Source organism: Parus major, chromosome 7 (genome assembly GCF_001522545.3).
Source record: "Parus major isolate Abel chromosome 7, Parus_major1.1, whole genome shotgun sequence".
Lineage (NCBI taxonomy): Eukaryota > Metazoa > Chordata > Aves > Passeriformes > Paridae > Parus > Parus major.
This window is the reverse complement of record NC_031776.1, coordinates 37,425,837-37,452,134: the sequence shown is the minus strand read 5'-3', so window position 1 is coordinate 37,452,134 and position 26,298 is coordinate 37,425,837. Positions and strand designations below refer to the sequence as shown.

General features: G+C 40.4%; 1 protein-coding gene across 9 annotated transcripts in view; it reads right to left on the bottom strand.

Moving 5' to 3' along the window:
- Positions 1–26,298, bottom strand: part of TANC1 (tetratricopeptide repeat, ankyrin repeat and coiled-coil containing 1) — a 60,161-nt gene that overhangs the window by 2,679 nt on the left and 31,184 nt on the right. For 5 of the 9 annotated variants that reach the window (XM_015634146.1, XM_015634149.1, XM_015634152.3 and 2 more), the window contains 21 exons: positions 23,543–23,664; positions 22,417–22,606; positions 18,863–19,120; positions 18,163–18,282; positions 16,858–17,139; positions 15,828–15,982; positions 14,408–14,639; positions 13,251–13,417; positions 11,347–11,954; positions 10,839–10,947; positions 10,503–10,625; positions 9,425–9,661; positions 8,607–8,792; positions 6,591–6,669; positions 5,064–5,197; positions 4,202–4,325; positions 3,913–4,088; positions 2,743–2,875; positions 1,842–1,933; positions 1,272–1,418; positions 707–807 (listed from right to left, as the gene is read on the bottom strand). In XM_015634146.1, coding sequence (XP_015489632.1) covers positions 707–807; positions 1,272–1,418; positions 1,842–1,933; positions 2,743–2,875; positions 3,913–4,088; positions 4,202–4,325; positions 5,064–5,197; positions 6,591–6,669; positions 8,607–8,792; positions 9,425–9,661; positions 10,503–10,625; positions 10,839–10,947; positions 11,347–11,954; positions 13,251–13,417; positions 14,408–14,639; positions 15,828–15,982; positions 16,858–17,139; positions 18,163–18,282; positions 18,863–19,120; positions 22,417–22,606; positions 23,543–23,664 — 3,775 coding nt within the window. Of the gene's footprint in view, positions 1–706; positions 808–1,271; positions 1,419–1,841; positions 1,934–2,742; positions 2,876–3,912; positions 4,089–4,201; positions 4,326–5,063; positions 5,198–6,590; positions 6,670–8,606; positions 8,793–9,424; positions 9,662–10,502; positions 10,626–10,838; positions 10,948–11,346; positions 11,955–13,250; positions 13,418–14,407; positions 14,640–15,827; positions 15,983–16,857; positions 17,140–18,162; positions 18,283–18,862; positions 19,121–22,416; positions 22,607–23,542; positions 26,233–26,298 lie in introns of those variants that run through there. The other 4 variants (XM_015634153.3, XM_015634148.1, XM_033515888.1 and 1 more) reach the window with 4 other exon arrangements.

Here is a 26,298-nt window from a genome sequence, read left to right as displayed (position 1 = left end):
CTCCAGCTCAAGAAATTCTTAACTATGGTGGAAGTGTAGACCCAATATCTTAACAACCCATGGAGGCAGGCAGAACTCTCTGCTGTGAACACCAGGAACTGACACTTTGAACAGCTTTTGAGACAGAGTTACCTCAAGTCGGGAACCTGCTGAACTCTGCTTTATGACCACTTACTGATACGTTTAGGAAAGACACAGTGAATCCAAAAAGACACCTCTTCCTCTGCTTCAGCTATATACTATACTATACTACAAACTATAGTTTGCAACTCTTCCAACCTGAAGAGATAGTTCCTTCTCTCTCCCCTTGTTTTTGTCTTCAACTACTAATGATTCATCATATTCTGTCCCACCAAAGCAGCCAGTAATAAATCATAAACTCAGCAATAACTAATGAAGTGCTGGGATTGGGTGGCACACTGCTGGCCACGTGTGGAGCAGCAGACCCATTCACTGTTACACTTGATCCCTCTTAAAATGAATTTGTTATTTTCTGGACTGCCCCATAAGTATTTACAGAGTATTCAATACGGCTATTTGGTTGGCTTTATCTGATAGAGAGACCTAGTACAAATGCAAAGAACACTAAAAAATATCTTTTTCTTTGCAAATTTGAAATATAACTAGCAGGAAATAACAATTTATTAAAAATGTCAAGTTAAAAAAAATAAATCTGTGCAGACAGATGCACAGAATCAAACAGTACCTGCTGTTCCTCTTGGCTCTTGCTCTGGCATAATAGGCTTCATAGCACTTAGGCTTCAGATCCAAGGCTTTGGTAGCAAACTCCTCAGCCATACCAAAATCCTAGTGACAGAATCAAACACACTCATTACCCAGCGACAGTCAAAGCAAGCTGCCAGCTCCAGGTCGTGCTCCAGAGGCTCCTGCCCCAGTCAGCAAGAGCAGGTATTTGCTCAAAGCACACATGGGCATAGCCAGAGCACCTGGATGTACTGTTTGGTACCAAAGGCTGGTAGCAGTGTTTTCCTTTCACTCTTAATTTTCAAAGTACCACAATGATCCAGCAGTTTATCATTCCAAAATAACTGTGTGATTTAAGACCAGCTGTAATAGATCCCCCATGACAACATGCCCTCATCTTATAAGCTGCCTGTTCATTGACGTGATGAAGCCCAAGATCAGGATATAGCAAAAAGGATTCTAAAACAGCAGGGACAGATGTCCACATACAATGCCAGTAAGACAGCAGGGTGTAACTCTCAGCTTCCCAATGCCAGAGGGGCAGCAGACCAACAGCACGAGCTTACGTTTGTTTTGCGGCGACATCGTGACAAGTTCAGGTATAACGTAACTCTCAGCTCAGTGAAGGCTTTCATTTCCTCACCAAAGCCTTCCCTTGGGAACTTCCTCAGTGCATACTGATAGCGCTGTGCTGCTTCCCTCATCTTGCCTTTCTGCAAATTTTAGGGAAGAAGAGGTTTTAAAATTTTTAATACTGTAATACTGTTGCAATAAATAAAACATATTTATATTTAACATCTACCAAGAAATGCCCTTCAAGTAGAAAACACAGAGACTGATGTTTTAATAAATATATACAGTATGAACTACACTGTCAGACAAGCACGGTGAGAGCCTGCAAGTTAACCAGGGTTCGTGTTTCTTTCTGAAATGTTCAAAGGTATTTGGTGAGGATAATACTCACACTAATACATACTATTATTACCAGAAAAAATCATGTGTGATTCTCGTTTTGTTTTGAACAGAGTAGTAATATATCAGATTATATAGCTGAAAAGGAGGCATAAAGGCATTCAGTCTACCTTCAGGCAGAAGTCCAATGTTCTGCTGCCAGAAAAAAATAAAAATCTACCTACTTTATACAGCATATTTCCTTCTTCCATCAGTTTCTGCAGAAGAATCAGGAGAATATCAGGTTTGGAGGTGGCCATTGCCCATGCTGCATTTCCTGCAAGTTAAATTTTAAGGGTCTCTGACAAAAGAGAAGACAGCATGTTTCTGCTGTCTACCACAGTAGAAAGCCTGGTCCTACTTCAGTATATATTCCACCTACATGGAACTAGTATTGCAATTATCATAATAATTAGGGTGTACACATTTAAAATAAATCTATGCCACCACCTGGACAGCAGCCAGGTATTAAATGGTCTGATACATTTCAACCCTGTGAAGGAATGTACAGAAGTCACAATTAAATTCAGGCCCAAGAACCTGTATTTGATGACACTTACTACCCAAATAATATGAAATAGTATTCAAAGGTACTAAATATTCAGTAATTATCACATACACAACTGCACCAGGTACTTGCTTACTGGTAATACATGAACTACATCGTTTTGGCCTACCCTTTGCAAAAATACACAGTTCTATAGTTTATTAGAATAATGTTATTTAGAAGTAAAACTTCTTAATCTGAATCATTAATAGTGCCAGAGTTATGTACCAGTAATAGCACCATCATCATTTGCTTGTCTTAAGGTAATTCAGGCAGAGTAACCATATACAGTGACTCCTCCAGATCTCAACATCAGCACACATCTACGAAGGAGCAGAATAAAAGTCCTTATGTTTCCTCACTTCTAAAGTGAGTCTTGTGTGTCTGCCTTTAAAGGAGATTGTTTCTCTTGGGTGGGCAGCTGCAAACCAGACAGCCTGCAAAAATCTGGTGTTTTATTTCATCTGCTTTACGGAAATAACTAATTCTGGCAGAGCAGGATCCAGTTGTTTGTGCTGGCAGAGGGCAGTTTCACTAACCTAGCTTAGCTCCCTTCCTCAGCAGCATGACCACGACTGAGGTGTTGCGGCAGCCAATCGCTCTGTCCAGCGGCCTCATGCCACTGTGGTCCACGTGCTCAATCATTGCTCCTTTCTCCACCAAATACTGCACCTGGGAGAAGGGATGAGACATGCTTTGTAACATGGCTTTTGGTAGCAAAGGCAGACCAATGAAATATTTAAGGTACCTTGTCATCTTTGAAACACACTGAGCATATGCTGCAGAGCACAGCACAACCATCTCAAACCCACTGACGGCACCACAGCACGGGCAGGCTGGAGGGGAGCAGCAGTTCTTTCCCAAAACCATTACTTACCCAAGTGCCACCAGCAGTGATCCTGCAAGGGAAGAGGCACCAACAGTCCTGCCCATGGACAGTTCCCACGAGCCACGGCCACGGGCCTGCTCAAGGAGCTCTTCGCTGGCACTGTGCCTGTCCCAGCCTGGCCAGTGGCTGAGCACAGACCTACTGATGGGACTGGTCTGGCCAGGGAAATGGGAGCTGGCACCACTCCAGGACAATGTCCTACAGCAACTGCAGGGACAGGAAGGAACCTGGACACCCCTCATTCTCCAGCAGTCTGCAGTACACAGTGTCATGGGCAGAAACACATGTTGTCTAAAAACTACCAAAGCCACTAAGGAACCTGAGGGCTTGTTTACAATTTCAAGTTAATTCAGACAAAGGGAAAGGCTGAATGGGACAACGTGCTACAGTGCACCTGAATGCCACAGCAGCACCTGAACCAGAGCTTGGCTATGTGAGCTGGAGAAACACAAATGTGAGTGTGAGAGGCTGCATGTGCTGTTCTGTCTAGTTCCTTGCTGACCTCTTGAATCTGTCCACAGTGCACGTAGACCTGAGTGTGCCCTTCTTCTCCTTACACCTCTTCTTGGGATATTCCTGTACAAAGGCACCAACTGACCAGGACCCTGAGAAGGGACCTGTGTGGGTTTGAAATTTGTAATTCTGTGCTTCTGCTTCATCTAGAAAATGCTCTGCTGAGCAAGCAATGCTTTCACTGCAGTCGAGAGCAGTGTAACCATCTTGGCTACCTCCCCAAATTTGCTATTTTGGTAGGCAGTATTTTTTCTAAATTCTAAATTTTTGTAACTTTTCCTTGTATTTTCTGTTTTGTTATACTTACAATATCAGCATCCCCATAAAAAGCTGCCAAGTCTAGGGGTGTTCGTCCATTTTTGTCTGTCTGATCCGTTGCTGCACCTTTCTCTACTAAATACCGAACCACTTCCTTGTGGCCTTTCAGACACGCCCAGCTCAGAGCTGTCAGTCCTTCCTTGTCCAGAGATGAAACAGTTGCACCTGTAAAATGAAAATGAACTTCATTAGGAAGATTCTCTGTTTAAATGGAAAAATTGCTCAACTCATCTGGATGCAATCCCTGGTGCAGTTGTAATCCATTATTTAATTTCTACCTTCAGAAAGGAGGAATTCCACAGTGCTCAGATGTCCTTCACAAGAAGCCACCATCAGTGGTGTCCGGCCTTGCTTATCATTTAAATTCACGTCAGCCCCATGCTCCACTAGAAGTTTAGCAATCTGAAACAGAAAATACCAATTTAAAAATGCATTCCTTGCACCAGTGGGGATTTAGATTGGATATTAGGAGAATTTCTTCTCAGCAAGTGCTGTCCAGCCCTGGTACAGCGGCAGGGGTGTGATTCCTATCTGCCACATCCCTGAAGGGATTCAGAAGGGGTAACACTTGAGGACATGGGTTACTGGTGGCCTCAGCAGTACTGGGCAACAACTGGACTTTATGGTCTTGGAGGCCTTTCCCAATCTTACGAGCTCTTTGGGTTTATGTAATTGTCAGATTGAGATTTCAGACATCATATCATGAACTTTTATAAAGAGGACTAAGCTGGCATTTATGGCAACCACTGAGAAATTCAATGTAGCTCAAACCCTGATTGCAGTTCCAAGGCCTTCTCCCTACAGGAAAGGCCAGCATGAGAAAGGTTTTTGAATCCAAGGTTCTCTCTCTGCACAGCAGCAGTATAAAAGATCTGAAATCAGCTCTGATCTTGGTCTAGGAAATAAAATATTTTAACACACATTATTTTTCAGGTATATTATACCCAAGACTGTTGTGAGGCCAATGTGCTTTTTAAGTTATTTCAAGCGATACAAAGGGTTTGAAAGTGAAGTTTCTGAGCACATCCCACTGAAGCAGATGCTTCAGCTATTAGAAAATTTGACACTAGTTATTTTCAAAACTGGAGATGGGAGGAATCAGGGACCACCTCCCAAAAGATGCCCAAAGCTGTGCCAGACCTGCCAGTGGCCCTGCCGTACGGCACAGAGGAGCGGGGGAACTCCTCTCCTGCTGCCTCTGCTCACGGCCGCTCCGTGCCCGAGGAGTAACTTGCACACTTCCAGCTTCCCTCTTCCTGCAGCAGCTGTCAGGGCTAGAGAAAGCATTTGCATCAACATCAGCTCTTGGTTTATTTGGCCTTTGGACACATACACAAATATGTGAGTGTTACTGAATCCCCATTCTTTCAGCTTTTCACTGTGACACTTATTGAAAGCTGAAAAGAACAACAACAAAAAATACTTTCCCCATCATGATTTTTCCCCCTCTTCTATTTTGGTCATATTGTTTTAAACAGAACTTTAAATTTCAATTTTTGTTGTTTGTGTTGAAGCCTAACCAGTCATTCCAACAGCATTTAGAAAATGAGTTTGTGTGTGCTGTGTGCAAGAATCAGCAAAGGACTTGCCCCTCCCAATTTCTAAAGGCTAATAACTTGCATTTTCTACTAAGAAGTGGGTAAACTTGTGAATTTCGTGTTACTAGCATTTAGCATTTTCAAACATGATCAAGTAGAATTTTTTTCAAATTCCAATGAATGCTGAAAATAAAGGAAATTACAAACACTGCAGGAAGAAGTAAATTTTTCTTTTTTAGCACTATTTTACCCATTCCCTCTGCAGTCGATGAAACTGCACTGTCACAGTTATAACAACTGTTTAGAGCTGAACAACTCTGTTTCCAACTCTGGAAAGTAACTGTTATGGATGTCAATATTACAAGCAAAAGAGTTGAGCCTTGTTCAAAAGTCCCCCTGTAGGGAGTTCACTTCCTCAGTGAGTGAAGATTCCCAATGCAGTATGCAAGGATTCCAATAAAGAACACTGACAGGAAAATATTGAAGAGCAAAATTCATTTAGAAACAGGTGTATGGCTTTTAGAATTCACTGCTTTTGCAACAAGGGTTTCATTCACGTGTAGGAATGAAGTGCATTTGCTTCTCTGGGATGTGAGAAGCCACTGACCATGATGCCAGTGCTGCTCCCCCAGCCTCGGCTGTTTCCATGGAGTGGAGAAACCACTCACACAGCACACCAGGGAACTGCAGTGCAGCCACTACAGTCTGCCTTAAAAATTACATTTGGCCATTACCAGATGTCCAAAGGCTGGTCATTTCTTCCACTGCCTAATTAGAACAAATGAGGCTATGGCCCAGCATTTCCTGAAAACTAATGATATTTAAACAAACGTTCTCACACAGAGAATCCCATAAAATTCCACACTAAGAACTTAAGCACTCTATTTCCACAATTTTCTATTTAGTTAGAAAGTCAGTAATTTACAGTAATTTTAATATAAAATAGTTCTTCAATACTTGAGATTAATAGATTCAGTAAGTTAAAACTATACTTATAAACTGCACTTTATTATTAAAACTGGTCTTTTTCATTATTTTTCTTGTAGAAAATTAAATTTAAAAAGTAAGAGTGAAAACACTATTCTTAAATTAGCAACTCTAATTAGGAAACATATGAGAAGGGAAATACCTGTTTCTCCCCACAAGGCATCAGTGTCATTGATGTCCATGTCATGGTCTTTTTCAACTGTCAAGATGTAATGAACCACCTGCCAAGAACAGTGAGCAGAGATGTGCTGAGCCAAAAGCACATCAGTTGTCACTTGTATGATACAGCAAGGGAGAAAAGATCTAAAACAAGTCAGAGTGCTTCTCTCTCAATGTATATAATCAATAGAAAAGAAAATCAGTATTGCTCAAAACAAATTCAGTCAGATTTTAGAACTACTTGAAGGCAAGTGAATGTTATTGAGAACATTTAAAAAAGCCCAGTGCTCTTTTGTGAATTTGTTGTTTGGCATAAATATGATTTAATGAGCTTCCATGTGGCCCTATATAGAACAGAATAATTAAAATAAACAATCAGATTTTTTATTTTAAATAAACAAAATAATACAAACAAAAATAAAACATTCCAGTTCAGTAAGGAAACTCAGATATGATTTAGAATATCATCTAAAACAAGTGAGCGAAAATGAGAATGTTTGCATACATTTTGTAAAATGGTGATACCTAGATTCTTCCTTCCACATTGGTTATATCTTACCTGTTTTTCTAAATTTCTTCCCAGAATGGTCTAAGCGTATGTTGATAAATGGCAATTTTTAAAGCCCAAGTAAGCTTTTAATTAAGTTTTGCTGTGTTTCTAGTATATTAAGGAAATCTGTGTTTTGAAACCACATGCTAAAAGATTATTAGAACTTTTTCTAATGACAAATTTAAAATAGATTCTCTAATTTTAAACAGATTTTCTAATGGGGCACATGGTCCCTGAGTCTGCAGTCAACAGGTGAGGGAGGAGAACCACACTAACAAAGTTTGGGATGCTACAGGAAAAAACAAAGGCAGGAAAGGAGAAAGGATCTGGGTGTTTTCAGGCTGTCTGACAACTGTTGTACACCATGTATGGAAAATCCTAGAATTCAAAATGCTAGGACATAATTTATTAAAATTCATGAAACATACAGATCTTCTTTAGCTAAGAATTCAGCTTCTTAATGTCTTAAAAACAGAGAAAGATGGACATTTTTCAGGTATGTATTTATGATTAATGTGATCTCTTTTGCTGATATTCAGGAGTTGACTGCTTTCATTTAATCAGTGGACAGCAAACAAGAACTTTCACAAGAATTAAGGAACTATCCATTCATCCAAGTTAACCATAGCTCAGAATCCTCAAGTTTATATTCTAAGACACTGATGACTTATATACCACATAATATAATAACTATATAATAATTATAATTAACTGCACATAGACATTTCTGTATTTGGCTCATCTAATCAACTTCAAAGATCACACTCTTTATAGCAATTTAAAAATAGATTTAAAAGAAGTAAGTATTCAAACAGCTTCATTGAAGATGAGATTTTGTCTCCACATTGGTACATCACTTACTCCATAACTAAGACCCCTAGCCTAGCTGATCTTTATTCATGTATCTTTGCTTACCCATTACTTTTCTATCAAAGTTATAGTTTATTTTCCCAATGAACAGAAGACGTACTTGTATTTCCTGAATATCTAAAGCATTTTAAGTAATTCATATGTATTTCAGTGTTCCTTCCCCAATTTCTATCTAAAGTGACACTGAGCTGAAGTCTGTAAGTTGACATGTACATCAAGCTAAAAACTGAAGCCTGTGCAATTGCATGCCATGGAAAATTGGAAGAAAAAATTCAACCTGAAGTAGAAACATACTTGGGTGGATCAGTGATACAGAAAATCATCACCACCACTTGAGGTTTAGGACTACTTTCAAGAATAGAGGGGAGAAGGTAGACAGAAAATTAAACAAATTCTAAAGCAAACTGTATTATCAGATACTCAGCTAGAGCATTTAAAACCAGCTTCTAATACATGCTATGATAAATATCAGAAGTGTCAACAATTCTTTCCTAGCCTCTTTTAAAAATAGCTGCAAGCACAGTTGTACAATTCTGATGATTTCAAACAGATCTGGAAGTACCTGAATTCCCAACCCACCTGGCAGTGCCCCATGCTGGCAGCTGCTGTGAGAGCTTGTTGCAGTGCCTGGCGCTTCCTCAGTGAATCCTGTTCCCGGGAGGGAGTCACCCAAACCAGGCCGAGCAAGAACTGGAGGATTCCACAATGCCCTCTCAGTGCACTATGGACCAAAGCACACTGGCCCTTCTTGTCTGCAAGGTCAGCCTGAAGGGGGATGAAGGGAACGTCTGAGGTTAAAAGATGTGTGAAAGGCTGTGGAGAGGAGACGCTTCAAGCCACTGCGAGAGAGCAGCTCTCACTCCTGACTCCCAGGACAATGAGGGACTTCTGGGGAATTACAAGCCCAATAGCCTTATCTGAGCAGCTGGGCAGGTGATGGAAAAACTAATCCCAGTGCAGAGAGCACTGCCCAGCACAGGAAGGACGAGGCGAGCGGGACCAGTCAGCACGGGCTTGCCAAGGGGAGATCGTGTGTAGCCTGCTGGACAGCCAGCGGCTCTGAGGGGATCAGAGGGTGGGTGAGGAGAGCTGGGGATGCCCTTGACCTCAACTTTAGAGGGCTCCAGCACTATCTCAGTAACTATCACTGGACAAGCTGATGACAACAGGTCATGAAAGTGCACAGTGAGGGGCACCCAAAACCGGCTGAATGGCTCCGCCAAAGGGTTGGGACCAGTGGTGCATGCAAAATGCTTCACTGGAGAAGTCTGGACTCACCCCTCAACCCTATGTCTGATAATTTATACGCTTAAATAATCAATAACAGCTTTTTTAGGCCTTTCTTTGTATGACTCTTCTCTGGCTTCAGGTTTGGCAATCTTTGTGCACCAGCTTACCTTTGCACCTTTTCTGCACAGCAGTGACACGATGTTCATGTGACCTGCAGCAGCTGCGTAACTGAGGGCTGTCATCCCGTTCTCTGAACTTCCATCAACAGCAGCTCCAAACTCGAGTAAAAGAGTGACCACTTCTTCGTGTCCAAGGTGTGACTGAACACACAGCACTGGAGCATTATTCAGTACTTCAGTCCTGTAATTCACATTTGCTCCTGCCAAAATTAGCAGCCGACTCACCTAAAATTTAATTTAAACACAACAATGTTTTCATCATATTTGTCTGAATTTGACATCTTGATCAGGTACTCATTTGTTACTCCCCAATTTTGATGCAGATTTTATTGGCAGACACCAACTTTAACACATGTACAGCAATATACCAGTTTAAAATCTTCTCCTAGTAAATACATTATTGTATTACTGAGCACTGCACTCCTAAGAGAAGACTTTTCTCTCCTCTGAAACTCACTACTCTCATCCCAGCTTCATGTGTGACTTGCTGCTACTCTGCAACTACCTCCGTTAAGAGATAATCAGGTTGCATAAAGTCTCAAAGAAATGGCTAGAGCATGCATGTGTGTTTATGTACACACAGACTTCCAGTCAAAAGCCCTAGCAGTTGGCTCGAATTCCAACTGATTGATTGGATTTCACTATCCATCATCTAGGCATTCAAATACTAGTGCAAAGTTGTGGTATTTTAAATCCTTTCTTCTCACAGTATTTCCCCCTTTCACAATTGACACTTTTGCACAGAAGCAAAGAGTGCTGAGCTCTGTCCACGTGGGACATCTAACCCCCAAAAGTGCACCCACACACTCACCTGTACTACAGAGCACAGCTACAGAAGAAGAAAGGAAAAAAAAGGAAAAGCCCTTCTTTCCATCAATACTATCAAGGAAAACTTGTTTTGAACTTTAGCAACAGCTTACCAAAGTACATGAAGGCTTGTCACAAAAGAATTCAGATCCAGGTGCTTTTCTGCTGACGAGTTACACTGGCTTCAGCATTCCCCTGCCCAGTGCCAGCAGCAGTGGCACACAAAGCACTGCCTGTCCAGCCCTGCTCATGTTCTTACCTTCACGTTGGGTGTGTAGATGTTTCTTAGAGAAGCCAGGGCTGTTGACAGTCCATCAGTACTATAACCAATCCACAAGGCTTGGAGATGACTGGAAGAAATTCCGGTCCTTTTACTGAGACCCTAACAGAAATGATATAACAGGAAATCTTTCTATAGAATTAGAAATCCTATTTTAATCTACAACTCAGTACAAAAAGCAATAAAATCTGGATTGACAGCACTACAAAATATTTTGCATAAGCTCCGAATAAATTATTCAAGCAAGTCAGAGGAGAATCTCTATGATGCATTCATACAGATAGATCATAAAGCCTACAAAGCTGCAAGCTTTACCTTGAAAATATGAGCTTTAAGTATATGATGGCCAAGTTCCATAGTTTGTTGGCGGTTCAACTTTCCCTCCTGTCGAGAAAACATGAAAGCCAGTAGAGCATGTCCATTCCTAATAAAAAGGATTAGGAGAGAAACACTTTTATAACTGCATTTCAGTAAATATTCTAACACATCTTTATGCCTGTTATAACAGTTCAACTTTGTCAGACTACTGAAACATACCATCACACCTACACATAATTACTTCCATAATGAAACAATGCAAAATGAAAAACAGCAAATTTTGAAGATAAAACACTCCTGGTATTATTTCTGTTCTGTAGAGTCAATTATGCATTGTAAACTTTGAATCGTAAGTCGTATTACCTCTAAATATATAGAAGTTTTTATTTTGGAAAAAAATTAGGTGTTCTTGTATTTTAACATCACTCTTTCCTCTCTGTTGCAATCAAATATACAAAACCTAATTTCAGTTATTTGAACATGAATTACTGCAGTTTTAATTTACCTTGGCTCACATAAGAAGTCAGTATTTTCACCTTCTGCTCTCCAGACAAGCCATTCCCTGAAGGAAGGATGGCAGAACATGCGTGTTTTGTCACGTCTTCTGATCAGAAAACACGAAAGGGCTTCCATCCTCTGGCTGAAGTCTTCCCACTGTTGTTCACTGTTTATTTGTCCTGCATTAATAGCCTGGAAAATCTGTTCATCTGTCATGGGATGCAGGGATGCCAATGCCACATTCAATATGGGCTGAGCTCGCTCAAAAGCAGAGTTTGTCATGAACTTCATATTGCACTGCAGTAAGTACAGCTCTGACAGAGACACAGGAACAACCTTGTAGCTTGCACTTTTGATTACTAAATGACCTTTTTGGAAAAGATCCAGAGTGAGTTTCAAATACAGATAAGATCCCAGGCTTCTCATCATCAGGTGGTTACTCACTTTCCCAATTGTAGCTGCATCAGCTTTTCCATTTAAAGACATGTTGTTTATAATTTCCTGACTGTTATTAATTCTGTACTGAATATAAGCATTCAAATCATCATGAATTCCTTTGTTGTCTGGAAAACTGTCCAGGGATATTGCGATAAACGGTAGTGAACTTACCACTTCCTGTGAGGGAGAAAGGAGGAAAAAAAGGAAGAAAACCCAAAGACATTACAGTATTCCAGCACTGAGAAGTCAATGATGCATCTCTGCTACATTTCCCTTCTGTAGTGATACCAGATTAGAAAGGAATTCAGCACCCCTGAGATGGTTTTGCAAATATTGCCTCCTCATAAGAGGCAGAACAGTATTTCTACATTTTATCATTTTTCATAGGAAAGTCTCAAATATTTCACTGATCAAACTCAACAACTGAAGGGAGTGAGAAATCACCACTTCAAAGTTAAGGAAATGGAAAACAGCCACCAGAATTGGACCCTAAGGGCAGGGAAAGGGGGAGGCAAAAGGAATGATCTATTAGGCAGGAACATTTTATTAAGTATCACAAATGACAAGAGAGAAAAGACTCCCCTTATTTCACCTTCCAGTGTCAACACAGCAGAAAAGTGCAGTGCACAGATCGCCAGCCCCATGTGCCTGAAGGTGCAAGTACCAAGTACAGCACAGACACTTCACCTGAACACACTTTCGTGTTTCTATTACACAGAATACTTTTATGTTTATGTAAATAAAGGTCCAAAACATCTTTATTTTAAAGAAACACTTCTGTAACTTCTAACTTAAACTTTATGCATAAAGTAACTTCTACAGTTTTACTTTAAAATTTCTAAAATTGAAGTTTGAGAACCAGGAACTTCTTACATAGAGTCATGTATTAGAAAGGTTTAACAAACATCTCCAGAGTTCAACAACACAAAAAGGAACTCTATTCCACTTTATGTAATTAAATGAATTTCAAAGAGCTGCACTTCTGGACTAGTGAGATGTTTTAAGCAAAGACACGCTTCTCCAGTCTCCAGAGAAGGGATTGTCCCTACGACAAAAATCCCTTCTTAAAGCCAAAAATTTAGTTGAGAAATAGAAAGTGAAATAAACTCTTCAGGCAGTTAAACACTCTCAGTGCTAGTGGTAAGAAGGAAGAGAAGAAATAATTTCTCAGAGGCTGTACTGAAGCACACCTGCACCCTAACACTGCACTCCTGAGGTACAAGGGAACAGACTCAAATTTCATCTTTTTTCGTATTATCAGCACTACTGACAGCTGCAATACTGATTCACAATGGAAAAGGCTTCCAATATTGTAACTGTGCACTGCAAATAAACATAGAACGAAGGAAGGAAAAAAATCCAAGAGCCTCTGAGTTCCTCTAAACCCAGTATTTTTCATAATAATGCAGCTGCACCAATATAAATCATCATTTGGTCTTTGAGTGTAAGAAAAGCATTACAAGGTGTTTTTACCTGGAAATTAGTTCTTACTGTCACAATAAGCTTCAGCCAGGGAGGAAACTTATAAATTATACTTGTGATAAATGAAGAAATTGTGTCACCATAATCAGGTTTATGAAATTCAGCATCATTTAAACCATCTACCAAAATGATGTAGTCTTCCTCAGGGATCTTCTGCTCTGAAATTTGAAAACAAAAATGGAAAGGATAAAAACACATTCTCCCTTAAAGTGATACATTTTTATTCTCAAATTCTGTATGTCAAGAAACAAAAAAACTTTGTGCATACCAGTATATCTTATGGCATTTAAGCATTGTTTAGGAGATTAAAAAGAGTTTTAACAGGAATGACATACTGTGTACATTTGCAGGCAAAGCCCCCATTCTGCCACGGATCAGGTATCTGCTCAAGCTGGCATATGCTGAGAAGCAGCTGTTTTCAAGAGGAGTTTGCTAGGGTTTTATTAAATACAAAAATCATGTTGCTGCATGTTTTCTTTTACACATCATACTCGAACAAAGGGCTGTAGCTGTGTCAGAGGAGGGTTTTGGTGGAGATCAGGGAAAGGTTCTTCCCCCAGAGGTGCTGGCACTGCCCAGGCTCCCCAGGGAACGACCCCAAGGCTGCCAGAACTCCCCAGAGCTCCAGGAGTGTTTGGACAGCGCTGCCAGGGATGCCCAGGGTGGGGTTGTTGGGGGCTCTGGGCAGGGCCAGGGGCTGCACTGATGATCCTGATGGGTCCTTTTCAGCTCAGGACATTCTGTGATTGTTGGAAAACTGCTACATCTGTTTTAAAACCAAGCAAAACCCACATCCACTTTGCAGATGTTTAGCCCAGAAAATTAGAAAGGATGTGACAAAACTCAAATGCATCTAAAAAAAAAAAAAAATCCTTTAATGTGAATGCGCCAGCCTTAACTTCAAGCTAATAGCTGTCTTCCCATCTTCTGGCAAAAAAGTAAATATAAAGTTTCTATCACCTTTAATAAGTTTCACAGAATTTAAAAACTAATCAACTGCTCAAAACCGATCTATTATTGTTACAAACAACTAACACAATTCAGGGATCCCTTTCTCCAGGAATCTTCTGTTTTATTTATTTTTAATATTTTTCTCCACTCTTCATGCAGTTTAGATCCATTTCCAAGTCACTTTCTGTTTAACATACCTCTCCTGAGGTTTGAAAGTGGTTCCAACACTCCCCTTTTAAAAGCTGCTGCTGGATCCTGCACACAAGACCTGAGGCTCAGCATGCTCTGCAGGTGAGGCTCTCTGATCAGGAGATCTCTGTATGCTGTTAACTGATGTGAGCGGCAAAGCAAAGCTGCCACGCTGTGCACAAACTCAGGGACCAGACACGTGTATGTGTTATCAGCCTGGCAGTAATGATAAGCAACGACCTGCAGAATTACAAAGTAAAAACCATTCATTACCCTTTCAAAATTTTAGTTGGTTACTAGTTACGATAAAGTGTTATTAAATTTCTCTCTCAACCTACAAAATCCTTTTCAGTGTTAGATCCCATGCTGTAACAGTCTTTGACAGCCTGGGTCAAACACAGAGAGGAAGGCAATGAAATATGGTTTATGACCTTGCAGGGTATGCAGAGAGGAGAAGAAATCAAAGTGTCAGATTCTGGCAGGAAAATGTAACTATTTCAGTTCCTGGCATTTGGATACAGTGGGTAAGGAGCTGATTAACTGAGCACCAGAAAAGTAACCTGAGAGTCTGACTAGGTAACCTAGTTAGGAGCTGGAATTTAACACCACCATGTTCCACACTGGAACGACCAAAGGACTAATCTGACCATCAGGCAAAAGTAAATGACAGACAACATTAAAGACATGCTTACAGAAGCAAGAGGAGAAATACGAAAACTGGCTTTATTCCGAGTATTCCAAAGCTGTGTATTATTTAAAAATATACCAGGATGTAACCATGTTTCTTTGGGGGAAAAAACCCCCAAAACAAACCACAAGGAAAACGTGGTGTTCACAGTGAAGAAAGAGCCTGCACTTCAGTGGTTTTCATACCACTGCTTCAAATGAATATGTATCCCTTTAAAGAGCTCGTGTTTTCCCTACAATTATTCATATAAAATAATGCAATTCAGACAATCATTAATTTTACTACCTAGGCCAAAAAATCAAACACCTAACATTAATCTAATACAAAAACTACTTCAGACTGTCAGAGTATGGAAAATAAAACTACACTCAGACTCAACCTGTATCACAGCCAATCATAACCAAACATTTTATCTTTCCCACCTCCCCCCGCCCCGAATTTTGCTTTTGAAAGGTACACTGAGCAGCTGTCTGTAGAAAATGTGCAGCCCCTTTGGCAAGGAAAGGATCCCAACCTCCCACACCCACACAAAACTGATGAGAAATTGTTAGGGTAAACTCTTTGTAAGACCACACAGGATTCAGGTACAAGCAGCAGGCAGCTGATTTCACCAACCATCATGCAGAGGTGCCCAGGTGCTGCCCCTCTCCCAGCACCACATGCAGCCTCCTGGGGGGCTCTGCAAAGCAAACTGACCCCAGGTTAGAGGTTGTGTCCTTCTCTTAGGAAGTGAAACTCACCTTGGAAGCGAGGCGTCTCACAGAATCCCCTGTCTGAGTTTTGTATTCAGGAGTACCAGGACAAGCCAGAGTTTTCATTGTATTGGTGTCACCCGACAAAGGGGCACATGGGGGTAACTGGCTCAAGGGAATCTCCTGACAGGAGTCACCACCTGCTTTTAAAAGGTAACAAATACAAGAGAGACCAAATTTGCTAATAGCAGATTGCCTTCTAAGAAAACACCACAGATTACCTTAGTGCTAGAGTAAAAATTGAAACTGAGCAATACCATTATAAAATAAGCCTGCAACTAATCTGATAAATACAGGCACACATTTGCAACTTTAAGACTTTAAAGCAACTCAACTGACTTTTAGATCAAAACTACAGAATTACTGAAAGCAAAACCATGCTGATGTGAAAAGTTTCCTTCAGAAAATTACACATACAAAGTCTCATTTAAACTAGTAGTTACTATATGACCGAACTCTTGGGAAATTTATCATTGTCATTATTAGTACTAATAACATTTGAAGTGTCAGCCATCAGCTGGGCAAACAGCAGGTAATGACAGTCACACCATCCCTCCAGTTAGTGTAGGCACTGGACTGGTCTGCTGACAGGATGCTATGGATCCCAGTAGCAGACAAGGGGCTTCTCCATAGCTTTAGTCTCACCTCTACAAAAATTCTATGGAAAGCATACATAGTGGGTACACAGAAGGAAAGAAACACTCACTGCTCCCTTTCCAAACTCGTGAGAGACGAAGCTGCTGCAGACACATCCTCAGAGTCTGGGGTACACACTGCCTGGCATAAGGAAGAGATCCTGCACACTGCCTCTGTGTTACCACCTCTCTGACAGGCTGAGCCCACTTCATGTCACATTGAAGGTATTTGTCACAACACTAAATTTTAACTCCTGCCTTTGCTAGAAAAAAGTGTTTTCTAAAGACTTCATGATGCCTGACTACCTTAAGCCAAAAAAGCAAACATGTGACTCCTGATGTCAGCACATTAACCCAGACCATCACCCAGAGAAGGAACATACTTTTAGGAGATGAACTCGGGCTGTTGGAGGCGATTTGTCTCATGCGACTTCCATGGCAGCTGAGTGCCACCAGCCGTGAAATGACTGCAGTCTTCCCAAATCCCACATTTCCAGTAATGACTGCTCCCCTGTTCTCTGCTGGCTCAGGATTCTGCAGTTTTTCTTCAATGGTGTCAAACAGCCATTCTCTTCCAACAAACACTGAATCTGTGGTTATGCTTGGCACCTCAAACAACAGTGGCTTCAGTAAAATGTCCTGAGGCTTATAGGGGATGAAACGAGCTGAAAAGACACGTCAGGGAGAAAAGTTTATTAGAAGAAACTTGACATGCAGTCAAACAGCATGGTTTCAAAAGGTAACATAATTTAGAAGCTTTGCTACTATCAGTCATAATCAGACATTCTAGTGCTTTCATCATGAAAACATAATCTGATTGCCTCAGTTCAGGTCCATCTCCATAATTTTTGTATTAATTAAATTTTAGAGAAAAGAAGCTACAGGTATAATCTAATATTTTACAACTGAATTCAAGTTAGTAAGTTGTAGAATACAAAAGATTTTATTAAAAATGCATTAATAATTCTATAAATGGGGAAGCATCATTTTTCAGTTTAGAATTAAGTATGTGCTGAGCATCAGTGTTAGGTCTTCAAATCTGTAAAGACATTTACAGAGAAACAGAAAAAGGTACAGAGAATAATATCATCTTCTGTTTAAAAAAAACCCCTTAATACAAAAAAAATTACAACCTTGTTTTTCTGTACTTTTCAAGTCACAGGAACAGTAGTTACACCTTTGATTACTTTGACATATACATCTGGGAAACCTGGTAACTTAGGGAAGAATTTGGGTTTGATTGCATAAAATACATTAAAATTTACAGGAGCAATAATATTCATCAACAATACGCTCTAAAGATTCATTAGCCAAACGTAATGTTACACAACTTCTGTTTCAGCATTAATCTATGACTGTGGAAAGCCATAAATAGAAGAGAGCAGCATAATATCTACATACAGTCCTCAAGATCAGTTTTACTAGCAGTTCACTTAAATTTTTCTTCCTTTAATTGTTATTGGTTGTAACAGATGCACACACATTCCATCTCTGAACCACAGCATTGTGCAGGAAAAACTGTAAGCAAGCATCTTGTTGGCAGATATGCAGAGTGGCTTGTCAGGAGCACTCCACAGTAACACTGTGTGACAGGGCTGCTGGCACAGCTCACAGCCCAGCCACGCTCCAGAGGGTGAAGGGATGTGTGCCTGTGCCACAGATGCAGGTGTAAACATCTCTGCCTTTACCTTCCTGCTGCACTCTTCCACCAGCGGTGTTGTGCCAAGGTAAGCGAATTGAAGTTCGTAAAGGAGTATTTCTTTGTCCGTCCAAATAACTCAAATCTTCCAATTTCGTTGAACTTGTTGCTAGAGTGTTAAAGAACCAAAGCTTATTTTTCTCTCAACACAAGTTACAAAGAATGATATTATTTATTACAGTCCTTCATTTTTCATTACTTACAGAAAAGTTTTTCTAGACAATTGCAACAAAGTCATTCATGTTGTAACATGTAACAAATGCATTTCAATCAAGTTCACTAAAGATTTAGTTGAGTTTTTCCCTGTTTAAAAGGTCTTCAGTTCTCCCATAGAGACAGTTTCCTTTTTTACTGTGGGAACAATCACATCAGCGAGGTGAGAAGTGCTAGAACAGGTTTGGGTATTACCTGCCAATACACCACCTATCATTCGGCAGAGTCCTGGAATAACTGAAGGACTTCTGAAGTGTCTCAAAAGTCCTGACCTAATCAACACCTACCAAAAAGCATGGTAAAAGCCTTCTGGATGACAGTTTTAAACAACTTAGGTAATGCTCATCAGTTCAGTCCAGACCATAGGCTTTTTTCGTTTTATCCTACCAAGACGCTTCCATACTAACAACAGAAAGACTCAAAAGAAATGTCCTATTCATTTAGAACACCCTTGGGTTTTGACCTCAGGACTTTACCTGCAACAGAGTTTGGACGAGGCATTATTAAAGAAGCAGAACTCTGAGTGTAGGGAAGGGGACCCTCTCCTGTTGGTACTTCTTTAGGCAAATTCTCAGAAGATCCAATGGCTTCCTCTTCTGCAACTGGTGAACAATTATCTGTTCTTCTATCACAGCTGATGCCTTGGTGTTTTCCAGCTCTGAGACTCCCATCCTTACTCCATTCTAAGCTGGATCCACTACGATCATCATTTTCTGATGAACTTGTTATAGTGGCTAAAAAAGAGGGAAAACAAACAAGTAAAGTGAGAAGAATATGGCAGACACATTAGAATTTTCTTTCTCAAATGGCATTGTGAAACATAAATGACAAAAGTTCAAAGTTGTTCACAGGTCTGTCTCACCTAAAATACATAATCACATCAGGATGACAATCAGCCTGTACTCATATACTTAGAAAAGTAATCTTGACAGAAACCTTCCAGCAAGTAAGCTATTTATTGTTCCTTTCTTAAGCACCTACTACATTTCACTGTCAGAAAGAGCAAACAGGAGTAGATGCATGATGAATCAGAACCAGCAGAGAATGGTAATAAAATTTCAGATCATATTAAACATACTGATTAATGTTTTTAAAGAGTGCTGCAGTATAAATCAGAGGCTAATAAAGGCTTGGAAGGAAAGAGGGCTTTTTCTGCTAGGAAAATTTCATATGCTAGGCAATAAGCAACACAGACCCAGAGAGACCTTCAGCTAAAAGGCAGATAAGGCCACCGAGGTGCTTTTGGATGCTGTGGCACAGCAGGGCAGTTTCTGCTGCCACAGGGACTCCCTTGGTGAGAACAACACCAACTGCTTCACCCAGCAGGATCCAAATGTTCCAGACTGATCGCTGAGGGTTGTCAGTGTGTCTGTATTTGTCTGAGATTGTGTTTAATCAAGGCCTCCTGCAGTAACGTGAAGACTTTATATTCCTGAAGACCTACTTGAGTAAAGGTTGATAAAACTGTAATAACCTCCTTCACCAATTAGATATATACTTTTTTGTATGACTAATACTAGTGACTAAAACTATTCTGTTTAATTTAAAGGTTTTTCAGTTACTTACATTAAACTCTCACAAAATAACTGAACAACGAATATTTATTAAATGTTAAGCCAACACTCAATGCACTTTGACCACTTTAATGCAGCAGAGGAAAATACAAAATAGGATGAAAGAGCATCAAGATAAAAAAAAAAATCAAAAAAAAATCAATACCAGCTCAAACTGTAATATTGGTGTGAACTCTGGGTCCTTCACAGGCTACCAATTTTAAAGTTAAAGCCATATTTGTGGCTATTCTACAGTCACCTGGCTCATTCCTTAGGGAAAACATTCTGGCATACTGGACTGCTAACAAAATGCAACCACAGGGGTGGCTCCTGCAATGCTGAGCCTGGTCCAGTCAAGGAAGGACCAACTTTTTTTGCACACCAGCTGTACTGCAGCTTCAGACGTGCAGGATGGTGAGGTACTTGTACAACTCTGCATTCTTCCAGCTTAGGCTCATGTTCCTAAGAAACAGAAGATTGGATGCCTCAATTCAACAGTTTGCATTCTAAGAAATACCAATCATATGACACAATTTAGAGGCAGTAGAAGAAAAAACCCAACTTTCCAGGCACTCCATTAATCTCTGCATACACTGTGATTGTACTTCCATATGACAAATTTATTTTATTTTTATTGTTGTGTCAAAAAATCTGGCTCCTCCTGAAGTATGAAATCTTTAGGACTTCAATTCCTCTTGGAGTGAAATGCAGCTCCAGGAAATCTGGCTGCTCAAGATTTCCATCCTGACACAGTAGCAAGGATCCAGCAAAGCTTTTATTTTGGCCTGCAGCCCAGTCTTTTCTCCTGCTTAGCTGCTTGCTGAAGTTTAAAACCTGCCTTTACTACTATTACATCAAACTCAACAGAAGCAAAGAACTCAGCCTCTCTTAAAACACTGGAAAGTTAAAGGAAATCTGAACTGTAAGTAAAAAGGAGACAAAGGGAGAAAAGCCCTATTTCCCATCAGTCCGCTGGTGCAGCAAACATAGAGAGAGTAGAAATACAAAGGAGGCCCACATAAGTAGCACAAAGAGCAAGATATTTTCATAGCTGAATGAACTCTGTCAAAGACATTAGAAAACATATACTTGCTAAACATAATTTAAAATGCACATGTGCTAATAACAATTTTGAATGCACAGACATACTTGTATATAAAAAGCAAAAGCACAGGTCACTCATCAGAAAGGTACCTCTTCTTGGTTTCTTGCTTTTATAGATGGAAGGGGTGCTGCCATGTGTAGCCAAGAGACAGGGGGTGTTCAAACTCTAGAATTTGAGGCACGAACAGCAGCTCTGCAGAGGAGCAGCAGATGATTTCCACACGCTCCCACAGCCATGAACCACACGTACTTGACTGAAGGAGCCATCAGGAAGTTCCCCCTGCTCTTGCACACATACACTCATCCCTCCTTTTCAGTAGTTCAATAAGCAAACTTTTATCACTGTTCTAAAATATTTTCTTTAAAACACTGATACTTACAAGGTTATACAATAATGATGTTGTCATGACAGTACATTATTTTAAACAAACTTGAGGCCATTCTGACCTTATTTAGAGAATGGACATACTCCTGGGCTATTTCAAGCTTGTCAAGCATGGCTAGTATGTTCATATCTACATTTGAGCTCATTTTCCAAAAGCAACAGTTCTGATATACAGCTTTCCTTTGCATCAAGATGTTCATGCCATCCAAATCAGATCTTGTACAAAGCTGATCATGTATCAATCTGACATGGAGTGAGTACACAAAATCATTTTCTTCAACTGAAACACTGAAGTTTTTATACAAGAGTCTTTTGACCCATGACAAACAATGTCTCTTAGGATAACTGGTCAGTAAAAATGATTTCTATACTCAGCTGGTTGGTACAAGTGGCTTGGAACAGTTGGGCTGTGAGGATGGCTGTCTCCAGTGGTCACAGACTCCCCACATGAGATGCATATATACCCTGAACTCAGCCATCTTTCAATGGAGGATCACACAATTTCATCTCTTCCACAATGCCCCCTTTTAGCTTCATTTTCATGACAATTACACAGAAGTCTGCGCTTTTTTCAAACAGTTTAATTTAAGCTATTCTCATAAGAAATCACATCAATTATTGTTTCCTCAGCTGGAAATTAAATCAACTTCAACCCCTGCTGTGCTTTACCATTATGAAAAGCACTGTTAAGACCTCTGGAATGGAAAAGAAAAAAGGCATAAGAAAACAAGAAATGGAGAAAAACAGAGGAAATTAATTATTTCAAAGGAAAAAGTGGAGAAATTAGAACTGCACCAGGAAAACAAAAGAAGATAAATGCACATATAACAACAGCAGCTGTTACAGGCAAGACCAGGATTTCAGTCTTTCAAAATGGGATCCATATACAGTGTAAAATAGAACATGGTGACACAAAATAGCTGCTCAGACTTGCACAATTAAGGGGAAAGTCATTTCTACCATGTGCAGCGCTAATGCAAGTGCTCACCTATAATGCCACTGTCCTTGCTCTCCAGGGTGGAGCTGGGGGTGCTGATGGTGCCACAGGGACTGCCCTTGTTGGCTGCTGCTTTGCCAGCACAGCTGTTGAGGGTGGAGCAGGGGCTGTCGGTGCTGGGTGATGTGGTGCTGCTGGTGAGGGTGGAACAGGGGCTCACACCTCGGCTGGCCACCGCACACTGCCGGGGGAAGACAAGAAACACTCACTGCACAGCAGCCAGGACCCTGCTGGCCTGAAAACTAGAGACCTCAAGCTGCAGTGGAGTAAGAGCAAAGCAAAGAGCCCATTTCTCAAGTAAAAACTTCAAGAAGTGAAAGCTTTATCTAGATTGGGAATTTTAATCTTTCATATTACTCTAAGAAAGTGACCTCTGAATTAAAAAGGGAATTTCACAGTTCAGGGAAAAAGCTTCAGTGAAGCAGATTTCTTCTCCATTTAACACTTTACTGGATACCCCTCCCCTCCATCTCTTGTATTTATTCTCTGAGTTGAAAAAACCTAGAACTGCAGCCTTAGTAATTTTTCACTATCAGTGTGAAAACCCAAACTGATGCACTACAATGTGGGAGGGCTGGGACTAAAAGTGGATAGAGTAAGGGGGAGGAGCAGAGGTTGGTAATTACTGTGAAGTTTTAGTTAGCAGATGAGTTTCATATGGAGAGTAGCTACCTGCTTCTCTCCAATCCCTCTACCCCAAATGACAGAGAAGAACTGTCTGATTGAAGTGAACTTCTCAGGAAGAAACACACCCTTCTCCCCAGGCTGACCCTCTCAATTCTAGGAAATTATTGAAAAAAGAAAGCAAAAATTTCCTCCTAAATACTAAAAGCAACCAGAATTCTAAAAGTTATTCACAATCATAGTAGATTAGATTTAGCCTCCAGAAATTATGAGAAGTCTATTCAGTTTGTGTGTTTTGAAATTGTGAATTGGTCTTGAATTCTTGAAAACAAACACTAGTTAAAATTAAAATCCAATTCTATTACTGTATCTCTATTAAAATGGATGGTGTTTGAGTAGACATCAAGTAACTGCAGCTAGCAGATAGAGGAAATAACATTAGTCCTCTCTGAAACAGGATGAACATTAAATATATTATATTCCATTATCCTACCATAACTTCGCTCTTCTCTTCCATGTGAGAAGAAGTTGGGATTCCTTCCCCCAGTAAAAACCCCAATCTTGTCATCAATTCTTGTGCTGCAGGAGAACAGCTCGAGTCTTTGTCAGGCTTTGCTTTGGATTGTGAGGAAAAAAGTTGAAGGTTAAGAGTCTTATATTTGAAAACTGTTAAAAGAGGCATAAAAAGTACAACCAAATTGTCCATCAGACTTTTAATTGCTGGTGGGTCTTGAATCCTCTGCGTAACTGTGCAAATCTAGGGGAGGGAAAACCCACCTGCCAGTAAAATCAGAAATGTTCGAGTGCAATGAGTTCATCACTGGACTGATGAGTGACGTAACACAATGATTCTCCCAAGAGCAGTATTAAGCTCAATGCTATTAAAGGTTACTGGCAAGCTGAAATTCTATTTCTGTCATATAAAAACATGAAGAGGTTAATAACACAGATGTTTTGGAATCTCACAGTTAACACTAGAACTAGTGCCACACATTATTATTTTGCTTACTATGCAAAAGATGTGACACCAGTTCTAAATCTCCCAGTTCTTCTGATGCAAAGATATTTAATTTTATCATTACAGTGCTTTGAAATGTCTTCTAGCAAACAACAGATATAATAAGATGAAATTCAAAACGAGGCAACCTGCAACAAAAGCAGCTAAGCACAGCTCTGCCCTGGCACACACTTTTGCTAATGGACTCTCACAAACAAACATTTCCAGCCATTTTCCTTCTTTGATACCAGCAGTGTGGCATCACCCACCAACCTGTGACCATCTGCTCTGACAGGAACATTTACAGGGCATTTCTTTCATCCATTATTTTACATACACACACACAGGCCTGCCTGTCCCATCCTCAGGTATAAACATCTAATTAAATAAGAAGCATCATCCTACCACTTGGAGACGTAGCTCCCAGCAGGAGTTCTTATCCCCAGAACTGCCAAGGGGGACATCCAGGAGCAGCTGCACAGCCACCCCCCAGCCACCCCCCATGCTGGGAGCCAGCACCAAACAGCTCTAGCACTTCAACTTTTGGAGATGTTGTGCAGCAAACAATTGCTACAGAGTGCCTCAGTGGGTGAGAGAAGTAGCTGCCCAGACTTAGGGATGAATTTTAGGAGAGGAACTATAAGGCCCTCAACTGCAGCACCTTCTGCACCACCACTGAGAGGAGCTGGGGTGAGGGGGGAACCCACAAAAAGCCCAGCTGAAATGTCCCCTGGCCTCCCCTTCACAGTGACCCTGAGCCAGACCAGCGTCAGGACAGCTCTTGCTCTCCAGGACAAGTATGGGGTCTCTAACCACGTAAGACACAGCTGACACTCAGTGGTACCTGTAGACAACAAGTTTTTCCCCGAGCTGCAGACTGGAAGAAAACCACAAATTAACAACTGTAACTGAACAGCCTGACCATAAGCTCTACTTCAACAATGGCCCAATTTCATGAGTGACATAAACCCCAAAGTTTGCAGACATGTGCAGTACTAGTGAACTCTGTCTTTATTTCACTCCAGCTCAATGCCTACTTGAATGCATGTATTTCTTAATTTTGTGGGTAGCTTAAGGTTTTACTCAGCAAGATTGATTCTCACTTAATCCCAAAAGGAGGAAGTCTATGAAAGTAGATAGCAGAAGTTTTTTTCATCTCAGAATTTTCGCAAATTGACAGACGTTCAAATATTTGCCTGGAAAATATATTTTCTCTTTATAAAAGCTATTTTAAAGATTACAATTAATCTTTAAGTCACAATCTTGGAAATTACAGTTTGTGAAATCATCTTCATTCTTCTCTCAAAATTTAAAAAATTATTACTATTATTACTAGAAAAATTATAATACCTGACAAGTCTGAGTAAACACTAGGCATGCTACCAAATTCAGTCAGTAACAGAGACCAAAACTAAGAGCCCAAGGTGTTGAAACCAGCATCCACTGTTAGATCCTTGAACAGCAGAACCTGGTGCTGACCTGCAGCAGCCTCAGCCTCACTACATGGGAACACAGCTCTGTGAGAGGAACACGGTCACCTTCACATCAGGGGATGAAGACAACATGCTCTTCCAGCTGGACCTAGAACTTCACTGCCAGCTCTAGAAGATAGCTGTGACGATGAAGGCACAAAAGCAACCAGGCTAACTATACCATATCAAGTAGATGGTGAAAACAACTTCAAGTAATTCTGGTTTTGCTACGAAGCATCTGTATTTTAGAAAGAAAACACTGATTTTTTTTAAACTGTATTTTCCTTTAAAATTGAAACAAAAGGAAAACAAAAGGATTTTCACTTGAAACATCATCAATAATATCCACTGACCTTAATGAGGTTAGTTAAACTGAAAAATTAATCTAAGAATACATGGCATATACTGGCATATGTGTCATGACATTCACTGTAAAAGACACACTCTCACACACTAGTCAGATTTAATCATGAAACTTTCCAAGAATGCCAATTAGCTCTAGGGAAATGGCTTCTCCCAGCTTTCCCAGCACAGGAGTTAACAACTGTTACTGCCTTAGCCAGCAAACTTTTACAAAATTTCATGTAAACATGAAGAACTGCACGGAATGCACAGCTACACATTTGAGTCAATTTATAATAAAAAACAAGTTCAGAAAAACACCACAAGGCCTTTGCTCTATGTGGCAGTGTGGACACTCACCAGGCAGGCACTCGCACACCCCGCAGACCCCGCAGACCCTCACACACCCCGCACACACCCCACACCCCCCACACACCC